The 23054-nt window shown below is 36.1% G+C and overlaps 1 protein-coding gene and 1 pseudogene across 4 annotated transcripts in view; one reads left to right on the top strand and one right to left on the bottom strand.

The window, feature by feature from the left end:
- UHRF1BP1L (UHRF1 binding protein 1 like) overlaps positions 1–23054 on the bottom strand; it is a 99610-nt gene that overhangs the window by 61509 nt on the left and 15047 nt on the right. For all 4 annotated transcript variants that reach the window (XR_006819603.1, XM_046011443.1, XM_046011442.1 and 1 more), the window contains 3 exons: positions 5982–6144; positions 4023–4061; positions 2624–2715 (listed from right to left, as the gene is read on the bottom strand). Coding sequence is in view for 3 of the 4 variants with exons in the window: in XM_046011443.1 (XP_045867399.1) it covers positions 2624–2715; positions 4023–4061; positions 5982–6144 (294 nt within the window). In the remaining variant the exon portion in view is untranslated. The remainder of the gene's footprint in view (positions 1–2623; positions 2716–4022; positions 4062–5981; positions 6145–23054) is intronic.
- On the top strand, positions 7588–8026 carry LOC123946175 (annotated as a pseudogene).

Below are 23054 nucleotides of genomic sequence, written 5' to 3'. Positions count from 1 at the left end.
CTCTATCCAGATCTCTCCCTAGAACTTCTAAGTGTTAAGATTCAAATGTCTACCAGAATTTACACCAGGTTGCCTCTCATACATTTCAAAGCCAACATGTATAAAAGTGAACCCATCACTTTTATTGATCATGTACATTCCTCTCCTAGACCTGACGCTAAGCTTCTTGATTTATTAACTTACTGAATTAATTACCTACACTTCCTAATCCTCAGATGACCTACCTTTTAAATCAGGTACTACTTTGCATATTACATGTGGGTTGCATGAAATAATGCATATGAATCAAAAAGCCTATCTCTTCACTCATGATACTTTATGAAATGTAACGATTATTTACAGTATTATTGAGACCTAAAGAGGAAGAACTCATCAGCATCCTAGGAAGAACCTCCTTTAACCCCAAGGACAAATACTTGGTTACTTGGCTAGAAATATTCCTGGAGTTGGAAAGAATATATTACTCTATAATAATTATCTGGCAATGCCCTTTGGAATATCCAACCCCCATCTGTTCTAACTTGTGCATTAAAGTGTTACAGTTGTATTGGAGGATTTACCACCAGAGGGGTGAAGCCTGAATCAATGACTAAGGTCTACAAGTTTCTGGCTATGTCATTCATTATAAATTAAAAAAGTGAAATTCCAGTTTTCAAACAAGTCTCTTCTAAGTTTGATTTATCTTCACATAGGTGTAGATCTCTATATGAAGTGATAAAATCAAATTTCTGAACTTACAAATTTACTAGACCATTAATCTATGGGAACATAATCAACTCATAGGTCCTGCACAGAAGAAGGTAAGGCCAGCTTTTTAAGTATTTTCTCTGTATTTTAATCTTGTAGAGACAAAATAAAATAGTGTTTTTCCAAGTTGTATAAGTATAAAGAATTTTTACAAATACATAATTACATTCTTGATAACTATTCTAGACTTCGAGAATCATAATTTCAAAAAAAGGAATCTAAAAGAATATAGATTTAATAAGCACCCTAAATGATTGCTATAATCAGGCAAGTCTGGAAACTGTGAAAACAGATTAACCATACAGCCATACATAAAAACATAAGGATTATCATCATGTGATTACAAAGTCAAAATTATAAAACTTACTATAAAAACGTGGGTTAGGAAGAACATTATCAACAATAATACCAATTTTCCTAATCTTCTTTTCTACTTCCAATAATCTTATAAACACCTACACTTTTTCTATTTTTTTGACTCTACCCAACTTGACCAATTGCTCCAATCTACTCTTTTCACACATGAATTTATAATTTAAACTTTAAAATTTCAAATTGTTGGCTGATGGATAAACTGCAAAGAAGTTAATGTTCCCCAGTCACTATTACCTGCAGGCCAAATATAAACTATACAGCTGATAAATCTGGCCTTCAGTCAACTCCTAGAAGTGGTTTGATGGATCATCATCAGATTCCTATGTGGGGCACTAATGATCAGGCTGTAGGTATTCTCACAGGAAGCACTAATGTAGAAAGGCAGTTCAACCTTAGTGAAAGAGGAAGGTAGAAATGTGCAAGTGTATGTGTGTATCTGTGTATCTAATGTGTACATTCATTCTCTTTTTTATTGTTTTAAAGATCTTATTTTTAAGTAATCTCCACACCCAACATGGGGCTCTAACTTACAACCCTAAGATCAACAGTCACATGCTCTATCAAATGAGCCACCCAGGAACCCTGTGTACATTGACTCCAAAGAAGAGTTTTATCATTGGTTTGACACAGCAGCCAGAATACTATAAAATGTTCAGAGCTGCCATGTTCTACAACTTGAGAAGGCACTGATCACATTAAATCCATACGAACATTTTACATGAATAGGTACACAGACAAAAATTAGTACAGAAATCCTGCCTTAAGGAAGTGATATGAGACCCAAATGTAATGAATGCAGTAATAAACAGGTAATTTTCTAAAGATCTATTTTTTTAAGGGGCACCTGGTTGGCTCAGTTGGTTAAGCATCTGACTTCAGCTCACAGGTCATGATCTTGGAGTCCTGGGATCCAGCACTGCATCAGGCTTCCTACTTAGCAGGGAGTCTGCTTGCTCCTCTGCTCCTCCCCCTGCTTGTACCCTCACGTTCATTCCCTCAAGATCTAACTTCTCAAGAAAATTTTGCAAAATGGCTCCCATGCTTCTACTTTATTAGCATTTGATTTTTATCTATCAAAATCCAGTGTGTATGAAGTGTGAACATTCTATATTTAATGAATTTTAGGGTAACCCAAAAGGCCTATAATTTTTTAAGGCATCAACTTAACCCTTAAGAGTCATTCCACTGATGCGTAGAATAAATGATAGACAAAGAAACTACTCAGAAATTAAGAGACTATCTGATTTATAAAATGCTTTCGGTTCATCATTACTATTTAATATCAAGGAAAGCAAGATGAATAAGAGAGGCTAAAAATCAATTCTACTACTCTGGCAACAAAATACCAAAACTGCAAAATGTCTGATGGGACCAGAGGACTGAAATAGAAACTGTATGAGGTTAGGAAATTTTGTCTTATGTTCCATTACTACAGATAATAGAGCTGACTACAGAAAAGAACTCCCTTTGCAAGTCATGCAGATTAATGGAAATAGCTTACCTTTGTCCTGAAGCAGTTGCAATTGGTGATGGGCCATTAGGGTTTCGTGGTTCTTCACATGTACTCATTTCCATTATTACTTTATCGAGGGACTAATAAAAATAGATTAAAATGTAAAAAATTAGATATTTTATGAAAATATCCTATAACACTATTTTCTCTTTCATTTCTCTAGGAACAACATAAACAGTAAGTAAGGAGAATTATTTTAAATCCCTCTTAAAGTCTAAAAAGACAAATACCAAAACAGAAAATGTGCTCAGTTCTTTCTCAAGGCACTTATTATCTCATGAAAAAGCTGTGGGTATATAGGAATATGAAACAAAAAAAATATTACAAGTAGCCTTATGCTGCTGAAATCAGATTTTACAGAAACTCAATCGCTAATCCCAAAATGTATGATATTATTAATTGCTAAATGAGATTATATATTAATGAATGGGATTTAAGTAGCTGTAAAAGCTTATCCCAATCTAAGACTTAAGATTTAAGACAAACAACAATGAGAAACATGAAATATGCAAGAAATGTGAAAAAATAAGCACTGCCATAATGAAAAAAATTTCTTTCAAGGTAACAGTTTTGAAGATCAAATGTCCTTCGTAGTCATCATTAACACTAACGTTCTTTATTCTCTATTTAAAAAAAGCATTTATTATCTGAAATTGTCATTTACTTGTTACTGGTCTCTTCTATAAAAATACTGAGTTCCCTCAGAGCACAGGGAAGGTGCTCAATAAATATCTGTGGAATGAATGAATAAAATGACCAAATGACCAATCTTTCTTCAATTTTCCTTAAAAAAGGAAATACTGGGGTGCCTAGGTGGCTCAGTCAGTTAAGCATCTGCATTTGCCTCAGGTCACGAACCCAGGGTCCTGTGATCAGCTGCCTGGGCTCCCTGCTCAGTGGGGAGTCTGCTTATCCTCCTCCTACTGCCCCTCCCCACCCCACTCCTCTGTGTGTGTGTGTGTGTGTGTGCACGCGCGCACACGCGTGCGCTTGTACGTGTGCACACTCAGTATCAAATAAATAAATAAATAATAAACTCTTCAAAAAAGGAAAGTATATTCAGGTCCTATTATTTTAGTAGATCAATAAAATCAGAAACACAGAATGTTTGAATTAAATGTTACTAAAACTGTCATAGTATGTCAATAAACAGCTAAGTGACACAATAAAAATATACCAACTTAGAACATAATACAAGACCCTCCCATTTTAAAGTTCAAAATTCTCATTTAAGGGCTGAAAAAACTAAGTACCATCCAAATAAAATGAAAGCCAATTTGTAGAAAAGCCAGAATACTGTGTTTCTGCGAAACAAAAGATTAATACTAGCAGAGCAGTTAGATCATATCCATATATAAATGTTTATTTGAGGCGAGTCAGAACTCACCAAACAGATGGGATGTGTTTTCAATTTTGTCCACGGAATCTACCAAAAAAAAAAAAAACAAAACAAAAAAAAAATTTTTTTCTTTAAAATCAATCATTAAAAAAATAATTTAAAACAGTAATCAACACAGATGTTCTCTAAATATAGTGACAGACATACCAAATTTTATCAGCTTTTTCTCAAATTGCTAAGTAATTAACTGAGCAACTCATTTACTCTTAAAATCAGATGTACCTATTTTGTATAAGAATTGATTACTAATCATATTTTCTTAGTCATCTTTTAAAATAAGAATTTTAGGCCCTCATAAGTTTCTTTTTTCCCAGACCTTAAAACACATTTTAACTTCATGATTGATTGACTTAATTTTAAATAGGCTCCATGCTTGACCTGTGGCTTGAATTCACAACCCTAGGATTAAAAGTCACGTGCTCTTCTGACTGAGCCAGCCAGGAGCCCCTTAACTTCGTAATTTAAACTAAGATTTCCCAGCAGAGCATAACCAGTCTTATACTTATTGAACAGTTTTTTAAATTCTAAAATTCTGACGATGGGGCGCCTGGCTGGCTCCATCTTAGAAGAACATATGACTCTTGATCTCAGGGTCATGAGTGCAAGCCCCATGTTGGGTGTGTATATTACTTAAAAACAAAGTCTTAACAAAATTTTTTTTAATAACATAAAATTCTGATCAATCTTTTTATAGATACAAAGGTGAGGCCGCTCATGTAAAATGTAGGCAGTATCAAATAATAATGTTCAAACATACACTAAAAAGTCACATTTTTATAGACATTCGGGTTAAAGGTGACCATTGAACAATATAGGAACCTTCCCATACTCTTTTCTTTGGAGTCCAATTTTAATTTTATGAAACAGATTACTCATGCAGTACTTCTACTGAGAAGACTCTCAGAAACACTGGTCTTTAAGAGTAAGAAGTGATATGACAAATAATTAGAATCAAAGGTATGCAGGAATAAATTTTAATAAGGAATAATAATAAAAAACAAGAATCTTTGAGGAAGAAACAAATGAGGAAAAGAAATAAAATTTCAAATAAAAGTACAATGTACAGAATAAGATAAGGATTTATGGTTTCATATCTTTATTTGAAATCATGTTTCCTTACTACAGATTTAAACTGTCCCTATTAACAATAAATCCTATGAAAAAATATCTTTGAATATATGCCAAATTTAACCAATTATCTTATTAGCTACCAATATTTTATTTTAATGTTAAGACTAAACTTTAAACAAAAATTAAACTATAAATAATATATTAATATATGACTTCAATTAAATTTATCCAGCACACATTCATGCAATTACCTAGACATAGGTATCTGTCTTCTTAAATTATATTAATGCAAATGCCTTTTTACAGAATCACCTAAAACAAAATATTTTTTTTTTCCATTTTATTTATTTTTTCAGCGTAACAGTATTCATTCTTTTCGCACAACACCCAGTGCTCCATGCAAAACGTGCCCTCCCCATTACCCACCACCTGTTCCCCCAACCTCCCACCCCTGACCCTTCAAAACCCTCAGGTTGTTTTTCAGAGTCTATAGTCTCTTATGGTTCGCCTCCCCTCCCCAATGTCCATAGCCCGCTCCCCCTCTCCCAATCCCACCTCCCCCCAGGAACCCCCAGATTGTTTTGTGAGATTAAGAGTCATTTATGGTTTGTCTCCCTCCCAATCCCATCTTGTTTCATTTATTCTTCTCCTATCCCCCTACCCCCCCATGTTGCTTCTCCATGTCCTCACGACGTGGATGGAACTAGAGCGTATCATGCTTAGTGAAATAAGTCAATCGGAGAAAGACAACTATCATATGATCTCCCTGATATGAGGACATGGAGAATCACCTAAAACAAAATATTTTAAGCAATAGGAATGAAATAAAAAATGAAAATAGAAAATGCTTTCTTTCCACAGATATCAAAGTCTTACCCTAATAGATGCTTTATTACAAAAAACTTTGTTGATAGCAAGCCATGTCGGCAAATCCAACATATTCTGGAGCACCTCTTCATCTAACTCCAAATTCTTTAGTTCACCTTCTCCTTTGAGGGTACTTAGATTTATCTTGTCAGGAGATAAATTTTTAGTAAATCTGAAAGAGAATATATATTGACATTCATTTTAGTGTCAGTTACTGTACCCCATTCTTGCAAATATACAGAACATTAAAAATGTAATAGCAGCACAAAGAAACACAAAACTTCAGGCTCTATTTTAATCCTTTTTTTGTGTGTGTGTTTTTTTTTTAAAGATTTTATTTATTTATGTGTCAGAGAAAGAGAGACAGAGAGAGAGAGATCACAAGTAGGCAGAGAGGCAGAGGGAGAAGCAGGCTCCCCGCCGAGCAAGGAGCCCGATATGGGACTCGATCCCAGGACGCTGGGATCATGACCTGAGTTGAAGGCAGCCGCTTAACCAACTGAGCCACCCAGGCCTCCCTTTAATCCATGTTTTTCAATGAGGTTTTGTTATTATTGTTTTGATCTCTCTTATCTGGAGCTCTCTTACATAAAGCCTACAGTGTTTTTAGCATATATTTGAATACCATATTCCCACATACATAAAACTCTGGTTCTTACTGCCTTTCAAATTTATGGATATTTAATAACATCCAGTTTTTTCCAGGTACTATGCAAGATAGTGAGGATAAGACCATCCCATAACCATGTTTTGTTCACTTTGCTAAAGACCACATCACAAAAAGGGATATTTCTATTTATTAACCAACCTACAAGGAAGGTTAAGGGAAAGGGGACCCTTTCGAAGTAGCAATTGCAGCTGCTACCCATTCATCATCCCAAGAACAATATCAAAGGATATTAGTACTCCTTTTAGAATCATCCAGAGATTCCCAGCTTCAGAAACTGACCCAGATCGTTACACAAATCTTTTTTTCTAAAATGTCTCTGAGGAAGGGGGTTATGCAACTCTACTTGACAGCCAATCTTGGTGTTTTCTACATGAGACTTAAAAATACCAATTACTTATAATCCTGAATTGGATGTACAAATACCATTTATCCTTTCTGTAAGAGTTAAGATAAATGAAGTATAAAGTGTTTACTGAAAGTGTCAAAAATCACATGAGAGACTAGATCCTAAATTCTAATTAAAGAACACAGATTCTCTATGGTGAATGAAAAATGAAAATTCTTAAACTTAAGAAAAAAGACTGGAAATAACAATAACAATTAAAACAATACTGGACATTTTCCAAGGGCTTATGGTGTACCAGGTTCTTTGTATGCAAGCATTACTACTTTATCTAATTCCTATGATAAACCTTTAAGGTCAATACTATTTTTATTCCCACTGTTTTGGTAAGCAAACATAATGAGAAACTAACTTAACTTGCTCAATATCACTAATTGGGCAAGTGATAGAGAGTGACAGAGAGATATTGTCTCTAGTAGAGACAATAACAGTAATAATAATAAATTATGCATACACATTAAAGTACTTCCAATTACATCAGTTTATTTGATCCTTACAACAACCCTAGTTCTTCCCTTTTGCAGAAGGGAACAGCGGCCAAAATGAAGTTCAATCCCTTTGTGACTTCTGACCAGAGCAAGAACCATAAAAGGCATTTCAATGCACCTTCCCACATTCACAGGAAGATTATGTCTTCTTCCCTTCTTTCCAAAGAGCTGAGACAGAAGTACAATGGTCAATCCATGCCCATCCAAAAGGAGAATGAAGTACAGGCTGGGCAAGAACACTATAAAGGTCAGCAGACTGGCAAAGTAGTGCGGGTTTACCGGAAGAAATACACCCTCTACACCAAATGAGTAAAATGAGAGAAAGCAAACAGCACAACTGTCCATGTGGCTATTCACCCTAGCAAGGTGGTTATCACTGGACCAAAACTGGATGAAAGCTACAAAAAGATCCTTGAATATAAAACCAAAACTTGCCAAGTAGGAAAGAAGGGGCAAATATGAGGGAGAAACAATTGAGAAGATGCAGAAATAAAGTACATTATATACGACTTTAAATAAAAACTGTTCAAATGAAAACTAAAAATAAATAAAACAACCATTAAAGAAAAAAAAGAAAAACTTCTAACTTTGCCCAGGAAGTACTTTTTTTTTTTTTTAAGGATTTTATTTATTTATTTGACAGAGAAACAGATCACAAGAAGGCAGAAGGGCAGGCAGAGAGAGAGAGGGGGAAGCAGGCTCCCTGCTGAGCAGAGAGCTGGATGTGAGGCTTGATCCTAGGACCCTGAGATCATGACCTGAGCAGAAAGCAGAGGTTTAACCCACTGAGCCACCCAGGCACCCCGTAAGCACTTTTTTCAAAAATAAAACTACTGACAAAATTAACTACCAGTTAACAAGAGTTATCAGCCAGTCTTTTACCTTTTTTGAAACTAATTATTAAAGTAACAAAATATACTGGTTATTTACACCAACAAGAATATCAATAAATATACACACGCTTCATTTCATGCTTCCTACTGACTCTACACCAGAATTTCTTGAGCTGTATTTTATCGGGATTCGTATCTTCTCACAGAATGTCAACTGAGAAATGCAGAATTTACATTTAACCCATATCTGACCTGCGATGCTGGGTTGTATTATACTGACAACCAATCATGTTTGGTTTAATACTGTGATGTTTCCTGACAGCCTTTCACTCCTAATCATAAAGGAATGGCCTACTACTACCTCAAGGCAGATTATTAGAGCTAGAAGGGAGCATTCAGTAAGTACTTACTGAGAATTCACTATTCAGACACATACACTAACAAGAAGTACACTTAAGGAGTGTAGCAAAACAGCAAGATAGCAGGCATAAGCAGAGAACCTTTTAATTTTTAAAAGGACGGACAGAAAAATCCTCACTGAAAAGATGACATTTGGGCAAACATCTGAAGGAAGTGAAGGAGGTAGCTATTACAAACATCTAGAGAAAGAATACTCTAGGCCAAGGAAAAACAATGGTAAAAACATGAGGTGGGAAAATGCTTGGTATATCTGAGGAATAGCGAGAAGGTCAATGTTGGCTGGAGTAATTAACAGAAAGGCAAGAGTAAAAGGAAATTAGATTAAGTTAGAGAAATAATGGGGCCAGATCACGCAGGACCTTTAAAACCACTCTGAGGCGGGACACCTGGGTGGCTCAGTGGGTTAAGCCACGCTGCCTTCAGCTCAGGTCATGATCCCAGCGTCTTGGGATCGAGTCCCACATTGGGCTCCTTGTCCAGCGGGGAGCCTGTCTCTGCCTCTGCCTGCCACTCTGCCTGCCTGTGCTCTCTCTCTCTGACAAATAAATAAATAAAATCTTAAAAAAAAAAAAAACAAACCACTCTGAGGACTATGGCTTTTACTCTGAGTAAAATTAAGAGTGATTAAAGATGGTTTTAACTAGAATAGGAAATTTTTAAGGATTCATTCATTTTTTACTTGGAGGGAGAGAGCGAGCACAGGGAGACAGAATCTCAAGCAGACTCCATGCTGAGTGTGGAATCCAACACAGGATTTATCCCAAGATCCTGATATCATGACCTGAGCTGAAATCAAGGATCAGACACTCAACTCATTCAGCCACCCAGGCACCCCAGGAAACTTTAATTTTCAAAGGTTCACTCCATTGAGACTATATGAAAAAGGAAGGACATAGAAGCAGGCAGCCCATATAGGAAGTTACTGCGATAACCCAGGTAAGAGAAGATGCTGTCCTGGATCAAGATGGAAGAGTAAAAAGTGACAAAGCAACAGTCGAGATACATTCTGAAAGTAAAGCCAACAGGATTTGATTGTACAGAATGACATCAAGGTCCAAGGTTTTTAGTCTGAGTAAATGGAAGGACAAGTTACCATTTATCAGGATAAAGAAACTGAGGGAGAAATAAGTCTGGGATTGAGGATCAGAATTTAGGATCTGTATAGTTTAATTAAGATATGCCCCTTCGATATCCAAGGAGAGATGCCAATTTGGTGAATATTCAAATCTCATTCAGTAACTGCATATACAAATTTGGTAATCACCAATGTTAGAGATGGTATTTGTAGTTGCAAGATGGAGACAGGAAATCAAATGACTCAAGGACTATGGTCAGAGACCACAAAGAAGGCAAGAAATGTGAAAGAAACCATAAAGGAGATTACAGAAGAAGCAGTAAGGCAGGAGAGTTGCTTTCAAGTTTTGTTTTCTTTATTAAGGCAAGAGAACTCAGCAAGCTTATATTTTGGTGACAAGCTTATACGCAGAAAAAAAAACAAAACAAAACTACTGATGCTACAGTAAGGACAGACAACTGCTAGAGCAAAATCCATGATTAGAAGACAGCAGATGCACTATACATGAGAAGGGTTGGCCTTGAACAGCTCTGACACTGGAAAGCAGGTTAATATTCTATACATGTAAAAAATAAAATGAGAAAGAATGAGAGAAGGGAAGCACCTAAAACTGAAAGTAAACTGAAACAAATGAGCCTAATTATACTTCAAAAATACTATAGGGACGCCTGGGTGGCTCAGTTGGTTAAGTGGCTGCCTTCGGCTCAGGTCATGATCCCAGTGTCCTGGATCAAGTCCCACATCAGGCTCCTTGCTCGGCAGGGAGCCTGCTTCTCCCTCTGCCTCTGCCTGCCACTCTGTCTGCCTGTGCTCGCTCTCTCACGCGCTCTCTCTCTCTCTGACAAATAAATAAAATCTTAAAAAAAAATACTACAAGCATATTTAAAGGGAAAAGAGAGAGGAAGGACAGATGGGCAAAAAATAATCTGAGTAACCAACATCTGACTATATATATTCTTAGTGTTGGGCAAGAAGGGATGTAAGGGTATGTGTGTGCATATGGGAGGGGTTAGTGAAGAACTCAAAACAATATCTTAACCAGGTATGTACAAGAATGTTCATCTCAGTGACACTTACAAAGGGAAAAAAATGAAAGCCCCTAAATGTCCAAAGGGAAATAATCCCTTTATTTATATCATGCTGCATACATATCAAGTAATATGTGTTGCCAACCATATAAATATATATATATATTTATATATATTTATATAAATATATATATATATTTATATATTTATATAAATATAAAGAAAATGCTTCTATTATGGTGAAAATTTGTGGTTTAAAATTACATACTGTGATTTCCATTATGTAAAAAGTATATTATAAAATGTCAAATAGCAACTATGGTTGTTGGTAAGACTTTAAACTTCTTCATCTTTATACTTTCCTATATATGTTTAAGTATTCTAATAAAGAGCATATATCACTTTTATAAAGACAAAAGTTCATCAAAAACCCCAAAAGGCCTGGCAAGAGTAAAAGTGAAAGATGGAAAGATTAAAATTCATGCCATTAACAAGAAATTCTACCTTAAATTTAGTTCATACCAAAGGGACAACATCATCAAAGAGCACGGGCCTTAAAATCAGACAAGTAAGTCTGAATTCTTGTTTAGACACTTACTGTGGTACCTCTGTGCCCCAGTTTGCTCATCTATAAAATGGGGGAAAAACATCAACCTCAAACAATTTTAGTGAGGATTAAAGATAATATATAAAGCACCTGGTGCAAAACAGATATCCAAATAAGAGCTCTCTTTTTCCTTCCATTTCGATTAAATTATGGACATATTGACTATAGTTTAAACTAAAGCAATATCAAAAGTTCATGCTTATCCAAATAGGACTTCAAAATGGTTAAACTATAGAGCTATCTGGAAAACATATTAATACTGCTCATCTATTAAACTATTTTAAATAGAAAGCGGAAGATATAATGGTAACCTACATTCACAGTTATTAAACAGCTTGTTCCCCACATTGGGTAAACAGTATATATATCAAATTATTTATCTTCCATTATTCATGTTAATTAGGCTTTAATTCACATATATTTTAGTTTTGCACAAATGTGTCCCAATCATTTACTAACTATGTTTCCTGCAAAAACAGAAACCGGATAATGATTCTTCAGCCACATTTTTCATAACTTAATTGATAAAGGAAAAGCAGACTTCTTTAAGTGTATACCAGGCAAAAAAGGGAGGGAAACTTACAAAAGAGCAGTAAGGCTTAGAAAAGGTACTTTTCTACCTATACTTTCTCCAAGTGTTGCTACAGCTCTTCCGAATAAATTGCCATCTGAAATCCCCAGATAATTGTATTACTCTACTAAATATTATAACTGAGAAGGACCTGATCCTAAAGAGAATAAATTATTATCTGAAATAAACCACTTTCATTCATTAAAGAACCATTTAAAGCCCTAAAGAGTTATATAATCATTTTAAAACCAAACTTTTAAAAATAGGGCAGAAATTTAAGTCAATGAACTAAACTTCTGAATAATTATTTTTTTTAACTTAAGATTAAAGGGTGGGGTGGGAGAAATGAAGCATAACATATACACAAAACCAAAGTAGCTGTTAACAAAGACTCAAAGGAGGATAAAGGAGAAAGCTGATTGACCTGAATATATCAAAGTCACAACAACACGGAAGAAAGTCATACGATATGTAAAAAAGGGCACAACTTTTACTGATTTTTTTATTTTTAAAATTTAGAAACACCCTCTCATTACTATGTATATTATGGCATGCAAAGAGGTATATTTTAAAATAAGTACCCTTCACTCTAACATTAGTACTGTATGAAATAAATTTTAATGTGAATGGTTATATTTTATTGGTTAACTTTTACCATCTTTTTTAACAATGTAGTAATTTGAAAACATACTTAAAATATGAAAACAGGCTTCCATTTTATCCAAAATCTTTCCTAATTACACATAATACATGAAAATACATTTACTAGTTTTTTCAGTTATTAACAACAGACATAGCTAACTAGAGGAATAAAATTTCCAGGCAAATGAAAAGAATGCATTTGACTTAGATTATGCATTTTAGAATCAATACATAATTATTAGGAGTCTAAATTACATGCAAAGCACTATGCTAAGTAGACACTTATGGCAAAACAAAGTCAGTCCATAATCAAAGATTTATAATCTGCTTAAGGTAATAGGCCCCAAATGCAGAAAAAGTTAAGAATTACAGCTCTGGGAAAAAAAAAAAAAAAAGAATTACAGCTCTGCAAGAATAAAAATGCAACTTACTACTCAACCTCTCTATGCCTCAGTTTCTTTATCTGTGAAATGGAGATAAAATAATACCTGCTTTCATGGGGCTGTTTTGGTATAACTAACTGGGTTAGGATATGTAAAATGCTAGGAACTGACCCTACTACAAAGGAAAACTCAGTAGTAGCTATTACTAATACAAAAACACAGATCAAATAGGAATATGAACACAAAGCCCTGATATAACCAGTGGTGAAATTTTTCCAAAAAGAAAGAAAGAAAAAAAAAAAAGAGGGGGTCTTGATAATGCAGTAAGTATGCAGATCATAAATCAAAAAGCATACATTTTATATCTGATGTTACTATAAATTTTAGTCATGATTTAACTTTCATCAGATCCATTCTATAGCTACATCATAAAAACAAAGATAATAGAGTTATTTGCTAAAGAAACCTGAAACAGATTTCTCAAATGTACCATCTCCAGGCTAAATACACTTAATTGGAGGTAGAATCGTAAAATCTTAGTGCTCAAAAGAATCTTAACACAGTTATAAACCTTTTCTGACTAGTTACCTACCTTCCTCTACCCTTACCTTTTGCATTTGAATACTAAAACCCTAGGATATTCTTTTCAAAACTCATCAGTAAATATGCATTTCTTGCATTAGTCACCTTGCCCTGAAATTGTTTATGGTTCCTGTTATTGAACATGTTATTAAAGATTCACATCAGTGTCTACTATTCTTCTAAACTTAATAATTGGCTCTGTTACTTGATAATTATTTTCTCAAATAACAGTTGTAACTAGAAATAATAATTTCTGTTCTGTGGTATTTCATGCTCTGGCCTGAACTAAATTTTACAGGGAATTTAACAACACATGTTAAACCGTTTGATTATGAAACTTAAAGTAGGCACAAGTAATCTGAAGTTCCTGGACGGACTTCAAGGATCCAAGATATTTTAAATATTTTCAAATGGGGCTTTTAGAAACAAAAAAAGGTAATTAAAAACCACCGACTTAAAGAAAAAGGATTAATTTAAACCTTTCAGAAAATAAATTACTTCCGTATTTTAAGTTGGTTTTCAATACTGTTATAATTTAATATAATTGACTTGTTATAAACAAACCCCTCTTAGGGTGGCTGCCCAGCTACCAATGATTCCATCTTCCAGACAAAGTCTATATATACTGGAGAAAAGTGCACACCTAAAACATACTTCCTTGGGTACAGGTGATTGATCTAGAAGCTGAAAAGGCATCTAGGCTGTTAAATCAGATTCTTTCCTTCAGAAATTTGAAACTACAACACTCAGTACCAAGATGACAAATAACAAAGGAATATGACTGACAGAGAAACACAGATCCAATACTTTAGAAATTAAAGATACCATAAAGATTCTTCTATCACTGCTCCAACCTCTTAAATTGGGTCGAATTCACACCTATGAAATGAACTAGTAACTGACATCACTAGCTAGTTTCTCAAGACTGTGCATCCCTATAAAGATTAAGTTCTCACTGTATACGAAGAGATATTTTAAGAACCAATTATCTTTGTTTAAGCAAAAGCCTTTGTTTGATTTTATTCAAAACCGTATTTCTAGAAGAAAACAAAGTACCTTAAGACCACACTAAAATCATACACAAGAGGATGTTTCTGGAGAGACTTCCCAAAATCTGAAAGACTACCAAGTCCTTCGACTGGGAACAATAAATTATTAATCAGCAACTAATCACATCCTTTCATAGTCCATGGGTTTCATCATGCAGACATAAATATCACTCCACTCAAAACTAAGAAACAGGGGTGCCTGGGTGACTCAACTGGTTAAGCATCCGACTTGATTTCAGCTCAGGTCATGACCTCAGGGCCCTGGGACTGAGCCCCACGTTGGGGCCCTGCACTCAGCATGGAGTCTGCTTGAGATTCTCTTCTCCCTATCTGCCCCTCCCGCTTGTTCTCTCTCTCTGTCTCTCTTTCTCTCTTAAATAAATAAATCTAGAAAGAAAGAAAGAGAAATGGATGAGGCTTTTCTAAAGAAATCATATTCCCTCACTTACTCCATAATCTAACCCCATTTTTTTCACCACAGTTGTACCTCTTTTAATCTGGCACTCTCCTCTTGGGGCTACTTGCTTTCTCTTGCTTTCTTGCCCTACTCTATCCCTTATTATCTTCAGGATCAAAAAGTGAACTAGCTATTTTGAAAAATGTTGATATAAGCTAGGTCAAGAAATACACTTTGTTACAGCCTAGGACATACAGATACACACACACAATTAAAATGAAAATTCCACAGAACAATAGTTTAATACAGTCTGATATTTTCAGTTCTATTTCATTCTTTTAAAACAGTGATCCCAGGGAGCCTAGGTGGCTCCATGAGTTAAACAGCTGACTCTTGATTTCTACTCAGGTCATGATCTCAGGGTTCTGAGATTGAACCCTGTGTCAGGCTCTCTCTCCCTCTACCGCTCCCCCAACAACATGCACACAGGCTCTCTCTCATGCTCTCTCAAATAAGTCTTCAAAAAATAAAATGAAGTAAAATACGGTCACAACGTAACACATATTTCACAAAGTAAGCTGTAACTCACAGCTTAACAAAAATATATAAGAAGTACATCACGACCAAGTATGAAGATTGGTTTAACATTCAAAAATCAACCAGTGTAATACACCATATTAAAAAGTAAAAGCACAGAGCACCTGGGTGGCTCAGGTCATGATCTTGGGGTCCTGAGATCAAGTCCCACATCCAGCTCCCTGCTCAGTGGGGAGTCTGCTTCTCCCTCTGCCTCTGCTGTTCCCCCAGTTTATGCTCTCTTGCTTGTGTGCTCTCTCTCTCTCAAAATAAATGAAACATTTAAAAATAAATAAATAAAAATAAAAAGTAAAATCACATGATGATCAAAATAGAGACATAAAAAAGCACTAAACAAAAGTCAACACCATACATGGAAAAATAACTCTCAACAAACTAGGGACAGAAGAAAACTTCCTCAGGCGCCGGGGTGGCTCAGTCCTTAAGCAGCTCCCTTCGGCTCAGGTCATGATCCCATGATCCTAGGATCAAGCCCCACAATGGGCTCCCTGCTCAGCAGGAAGCCTGCTTCTCCCTCTCCCACTCCCACTGCTTGTGTTTCTGCTCTCACTGTCTGTCAAGGAAATAAAATCTTTAAAAAAAAGAAGAAGAAGAATAAGAAGAATAGAACTTCCTCCAAATGACAAAGGGCATCTATGAAAATCCTACAGCTAAAATCATACTTAAAGATGGAAGACTAGGGGCACCTGGGTGGTTCAGTGGGTTAAGCCTCTGCCTTCGGCTCGGCTCGGGTCATGATCTCAGGGTCGTGGGATCAAGCCCCGCATTGGGCTCCCTGCTCAATGGGGAGCCTGCTTCCCCTCACCCCGCCTGCCTCTCTGCCTACTTGTGACCTCTTCCTCTGTCAAATAAATAAATAAAATCTTAAAAAAAAAAAAAAGATGGAAGACTAAAATGCTTTGTCCCTAAGACAGAGACAAGACAAGGACATCTGCTCTTATCACTTCCACTCAGCATTGTATTAGAAATTCTAGCCAACACAATCTAAGGCAAGAAAAAAATAAAAGATTCTATTTAGAAAAGAAGTAAAACTGTCTTTTTTCCCAAAAGACATGATCATCTGTACAGAAAACCATACAGAACCCTTTTAAAAGTTACCAGAACTAATAAATGAGTGTAGCAAGGTTATAGGATATAAGAGAAATATAAAAAATCAAATCAAATGAAGGGACATAGGAATCAAATGAAAGCATTCCCAATGGCTAAAGCTGGAACAATTTGGGCAACAAAATAAATTATTAGATTATAACTCAAAATGTAAAATAAATATACAGAATATATGCAGATATAAATACAAGATTGAATAAATAACTGGGAAAGAAGAGATAAATCTCCCAGATTGGGAAATGTGAGCAAAGTATAGGCTATAGTTAATAATAATTTGTAAATACTGGTTCATTAATTGTGACAAATGTACTATACCTTATAATATATTAATAAAAGAGATGGACTCCAATGCTATTAAATCCTGTCTTTTCAATTTTTTAAAACAGTCCATGAATAGCTAATCTTAAAATCTGTTTTTCTCAACCATAGAAAATCTGTCATGCATACCTTATTTCAAAGGGGTAAATGAAAAGCTCTAATGAGTCATGCAAACTGAGAGCATAAATCCAAAGCATAACACTGGAGTTAATTCTTATTAAGACTATGAGAAGCCTAATAAAAATCTTTGCTATAAGTCTCTCAACCAGTATTATTTCTTGATTCATAAAATTTTTCAGAATTTCTTACATCCAGTTTTTTTGTTTTTAGTAACTTAGCAGAGAGCATTGTGCAGATTACATGGCTGCCTCGAAATGGGTACCTAGAGTATTTACGAACCTGCCAATCTGGCATTGATTTTTACAGAGTGCATGCAAACAAGGATCCAAAGCCTATCTTCTTTTCCCACAGAAGAAATATTTTTTTAAAGATTTTGTTTATTTATTGGACAGACAGAGATCACAAGTGGGCAGAGAGGAAGGCAGAGAGAGGGAGAAGCTGATTCCCTGCTGACCAGAGAGCCCAATGCGGGACTCGATCCCAGGACCCTGAGATCATGACGTAAGCCGAAGGCAGAGGCTTAATCCACTGAGCCACCCAGGCGCCCCAGAAAAAATATTTTTAACAGAGACTTTGAGCAGAGAACTTGACCAGTATACCCTAGTAAAATCATATGTATGAATAGTGCTTTACTGCATTACATGGTAATCCCTCTACAAAAAAAAAAAAAAGATCTATAATAAAGGAAATCACACACACATACACACAAGTAATACGGAAGAATTTTTTTTTTTAGTATTCTCAATTCACAGAGTTTGTTTGGCTTGGTTATTTCTATAACACACATATAAAGGAAATCAACCCATCTTGTCTAGCCAGTTTTTTCACATTTAAAGAAATGAAAAGTTTTAAAGGATGGAAGAAGTTATAAGTTGACACCCTGTGAGCTTTGTTTTACCACAAATACGTTTTGTCTGCAGAGTGTTTTAAAAAACCTGAATCGGGGGCCCTGGGTGGCTCAGTGGGTTAATGCCTCTGCCTTCAGTTCAGGTCATGATCTCAGGGTCCTAGGATCGAGCCCCGAATCAGGCTCAGCAGGGAGCCTGCTTCCTCTTCTCTCTCTCTCTGTCTGCCTCTCTGCCTACTTGTGATCTCTGTCAAATAAATAAATAAAATCTTTTTTTTTTTAAAAGATTTTATTTATTTGACAGAGATCACAAGTAGGCAGAGAGGCAGGCAGAGAGAGAGAGGTGAGGAAGCAGGCTCCCCACTAAGCAGAGAGCCCGATGCGGGGCTCGATCCCAGGACTCCGGGATCATGACCCGAGCTGAAGGCAGAGGCTTTAACCCACTGAGCCACCCAGGCGCCCTAAATAAATAAAATCTTAAAAAACCTGAATCGGGGCGCCTGGTTTGCTTGGCAGGGAGCCTGCTTCCTCCTCTCTCTCTCTCTATGCCTGCCTCTCTCCCTACTTGTGATCTCTATCTGTCAAATAAATAAAATCTTAAAAAAAAAAAAAAAAAAAAACCTGAATCGGTGGCTAACATTTAAAATGAGTAGACATTATATTAAAATCTGGGTTTCCTAATTTTGTTGAAATATTGGAAGATCTGAAACAAATACACATGCATCCTTCACGGCAAAAACTGAACAATGATTAATTAGGCTCTTGGGTGACTTAGACAAGACATAATTACTGCTTTCAAAAACCTCACAGTTTATTATTACAGACAAGCACATACACAAATCATGACAGTACATTATAGTTTTACTATGTGCCAAGCACTGTGTGACAGGTATTACAATAAAAATGAAAATAGGATAAGATGGAGGTACAAGAGAAGTAGTGATCATTTGTTAAAAACACTGTTTAGGGAAGGCTTCATGAAGGAGGCCAAACTTGAACTGTGTTTAGAGTTAAGTTTCTGCCAGGTGAATAGGATAAAGGAGGACATCTCAGGCACAGTGACAGAATGTTCAAGGCTACAGGATCACATACAGTAGCCATGGAAGAAGTATAAGGCATCAGGTAATTTGTAACGAAATGGTATGCCTTTGAAAGATGGACTGAAGCCAGATCACAAAGGACACTTGCATCCCGTGCCAAGGAATGTAGGTTTCATCCTATGCATCTGTACTGTTCCCACAATGCTCCTAAGAAGACTCATGATTCAACATAGCTGGGAGTAGACATAAAAAGGGAAAAGATATAATAGCTGATCGCCCTAATTACTGATTCAACTAAATTACTAAAAGGCAATTATAAGCATAGCCGGTCTTTGTTCCATTAACAAGGAGCCCTACTTTTTGCCTATCTTATGCAGTTAAGTTCTATTTTAATATATCTTTGGACAAAAAAATTTTACTGTTATAAACATTTTTTTTTTTAAAGCTTGTGTTCCGGGGTGCCTGGGTGGCTCAGTGGGTTAAGCCGCTGCCTTCGGCTCAGGTCATGATCCCAGAGTCCTGGGATCGAGTCCCGCATTGGGCTCTCTGCTCAGCAGGGAGACTGCTTCCCTCTCTCTCTCTGCCTGCCTCTCTATCTACTTGTGATCTCTCTCTGTCAAATAAATTAAAAAATTAAAAAAATTAAAAAAAATAAAAAGCTTGTGTTCCCTCTCTCTTTCTGAGAGAGCCATTAAAATTTTTTTTTAAATATTTTATTTATTTGACAGAGAGAAATCACAACTAGGCAGAGAGGCAGGCAAAGAGAGAGGAGGAAGCAGGCTCCCTACAGAGCAGAGAGCCTGATGTGGGGCTTGATCCCAGGACCCAGAGATCATGACCTGAGCCGAAGGCAGAGAGGCTTAACCCACTGAGCCACCCAGGTGCCCGAGCCATTAAAATTTTTTTACCAAACTTTATGTGATATACCACACATTAACAAAGTAAAAGATAAAAACCATATGAACATCTCAGTAGACAGAAAAAGCACTTGACAAAATCTAACATCTATTTATGATAAAAGTTCTCAACAAAGTGGGCACTGAAGAAATGTACCCCTTAACATAATAAAGGCCTTAAGACAAATCCACAGCTAACAACATACTTAACAGTGAAAAGCTGAAGGATTTTCCCCCAATCAGGGGCAAGAGAAGGATGGTACTCTCACCACTTTAATTCAACATAGTACTGGAAGCCCTAGCCAGAGCAATTAGGCAAGAAGAAGAAATTAAAGAAATCCAGATTAGAAAGGAGAAATAAAATTGTTACTCTGTAAATGATATAATACAATATATAGAAAATTCTAGACTCTACCAAAAACTACTAATAAGAACTAGTAAATGAATTCAGTAAAGTTGCAGAATACAAAATTAACATACAGAAATAGGTTGCACTAATAAAGAGTTATCAGAAAGAAGTTAAGAAAACAATCCCATTTTCAACAGCACCAAAAAGAATAAACTACAAATAAATCTGACCAGGGAGTGAAAGACTTATACACTCTTGTAAGACACTGATGAAAGAAATGGAGGACAGCACAAATAAATGGAAAGATATTCTGTGCTCATGGAATGAAAAAAATGTTGTTAAAACGTCCATACTACCTAAAGCAAACTACCAATTCAATGCAATTCCCATCAAAATACCGATGTCGTTTTTCATAGAACTAAAACAAAGAATTCTAAAACCAGCCTGGATCCACAAAAAGACCTGTAAGAGCAAAAGCAATTTTGAGAAAAAACAAAGTTAGAGGTTATCATGCTTCCTGATCTCAAATACTACAAAACTGTTGTAATCAGAACAGGATGGTACTGGCATAAAAACTTAGGCACATATATCAATGGAACAGAAAAAGAAAGCCCAGAAATAAACCTATACATACACGTTCAATTAATCTATGACAAAGAAGGCAAGAATACACAATGGGAAAAAATGATCTCTTCAATAACTGGTGTTGGGAAAATTGGACAGCCACATGTAAAAAACAAAACAAAACAAAACAAACAAACAAAAAACAATGAAACCGGGCCACTACATTATACCATATACAAGAATACATTCAAAATTAAGGACTTAAATGTGAAGCCAGAAACTATGAAACTCCAAGGGGAAAAAAAAAAACAACAACCAGATAGTAAGCTCTTTGCCACCAGTCTTAGCCATATTTTTTTTTTGGAACCAGTCTTCTTAAGCAAGGGCAACAAAGGTAAAATAAATAAATGGCATTATATCAAACTACAAGCTTTTGCACAGCAGAAGAAACTATCAACAAAATGAAAAACAATCTAAGTGAATGAAAGAAGATATTTACAAATCATATGTCTGATAAGAGGTGAATATCCAAAATATGTAATGAACTTACACAACTTAATATATTAAAAAACAAAACAAAACAAATACTATTTAAAAATGAGGAGAGGATCTGAATAAACAGTTTCCCAAGGAAGACATACAGATGGCCAGTGGACACATGAAAAGATGCTCAACATCACTAATCATTAGGGAGATGCCAATCAAAACCATAAGGAGATACCACCTCACACCAGTCAGATTGGCTATTATCAAAAAGACAAAAAAATAAGTGTTGGTGAGGGTGTGGAAAAAAGGGAACCCTCATACACTGTTGGTGGGAATGCAGAGTGGTACAGCCACCATGGATAACAGTATGAAAGCACCTCAAAAAATTAAAATTAGAACTACCACACAATCCATCAATTACATCTTTAGGTATATACCCCAAAAAACGAAATAAAACAAAAACAAAACAAAACAAAAAACAAAAACAAAACAAAAAACCAAAAAACCCCACCAATTCAAAGCATTTTTTTTTTTAATATTTTATTTATTTGACAAGAGAAATCACAACTAGGCAGAGAGGCAGGCAGAGAGAGAGGAGGAAGCAGGCTCCCTGCGGAGCAGAGAGCCCGATGTGGGGCTCGATCCCAGGACCCTGGGACCATGACCTGAGCCGAAAGCAGAGGCTTTAACCCACTGAGCCACCCAGGCGCCCCAACCCCACCAATTCAAAGAGCTACACTCAGTTCACTGTAGCAGTATTTACAACAGCCAAGATACAGAAGCAATCTAATTATCCATCAATAGATGAATGGATAAAGAAGACGTGGTACACATAGACAATGGAATATTACTCAGCCACAAAAGAGAATGAACTCTTACCATTTGCAACATGGATGGACCTAGAGGGTTTTATGCTAAATGAAGTAAGTCAGACAATGACAAATACCATACGATTTCACTTACATGTGTAATCTAAAAAACAAAGCAAATAAACAAAACAAAAAGAGACACAGATATAAGAAGCAACTACTGGCTACCAGACTAGGGAGGGATTGGGGGCTCTGCAAAATAGATAAAGGGGAATAAGAGGCACAAATTTCCAGTTATAACATAAGTAAGTCATGAGGATATAATATACTGCATAGGTACTACAGCCAACAACACTCTTAACAATTTTGTGCAGTGACAGATGGTAACTAGACTTATTGTGGGATTCAATTCGAAATGTATAAAAAAATCACTATGATGGGGTGCCTGGGTGGCTCAATTGGATAAGCACTCAATTCTTGATTCTGGCTCCAGTCTTGATCTCGGGGTCATGAGATTAAGCCCTGTGTCCAGGCTCTGCATATAGCAGAGCTTGGGTTTCTTTCTCCCTCTCCCTCTGCCTCTAGGTCTCCCTCTCTCTCCCTCTTTCTAAAATAAATAAGGGCGCCTGGGTGGCTCCGTTATTAAGTGTCTGCCTTCAGCTCAGGTCATGATCCCAGGATTCTGGGATCAAGCCTCATGTTGGGCTCCCTGCTCAGCAGGAAGCTTGCTTCTCCCTCTCACAGTCCCCCTGCTTGTGCTCCCTCTCTCGCTGTCTTGCTCTCTCTCTCTGTCAAATAAAT

This window comes from Meles meles, chromosome 7, assembly GCF_922984935.1.
Source record: "Meles meles chromosome 7, mMelMel3.1 paternal haplotype, whole genome shotgun sequence".
In the NCBI taxonomy this organism is placed as follows: domain Eukaryota; kingdom Metazoa; phylum Chordata; class Mammalia; order Carnivora; family Mustelidae; genus Meles; species Meles meles.
The sequence above is the reverse complement of the archived record's forward strand: the minus strand, read 5'-3'. Positions and strand labels throughout refer to the sequence as shown.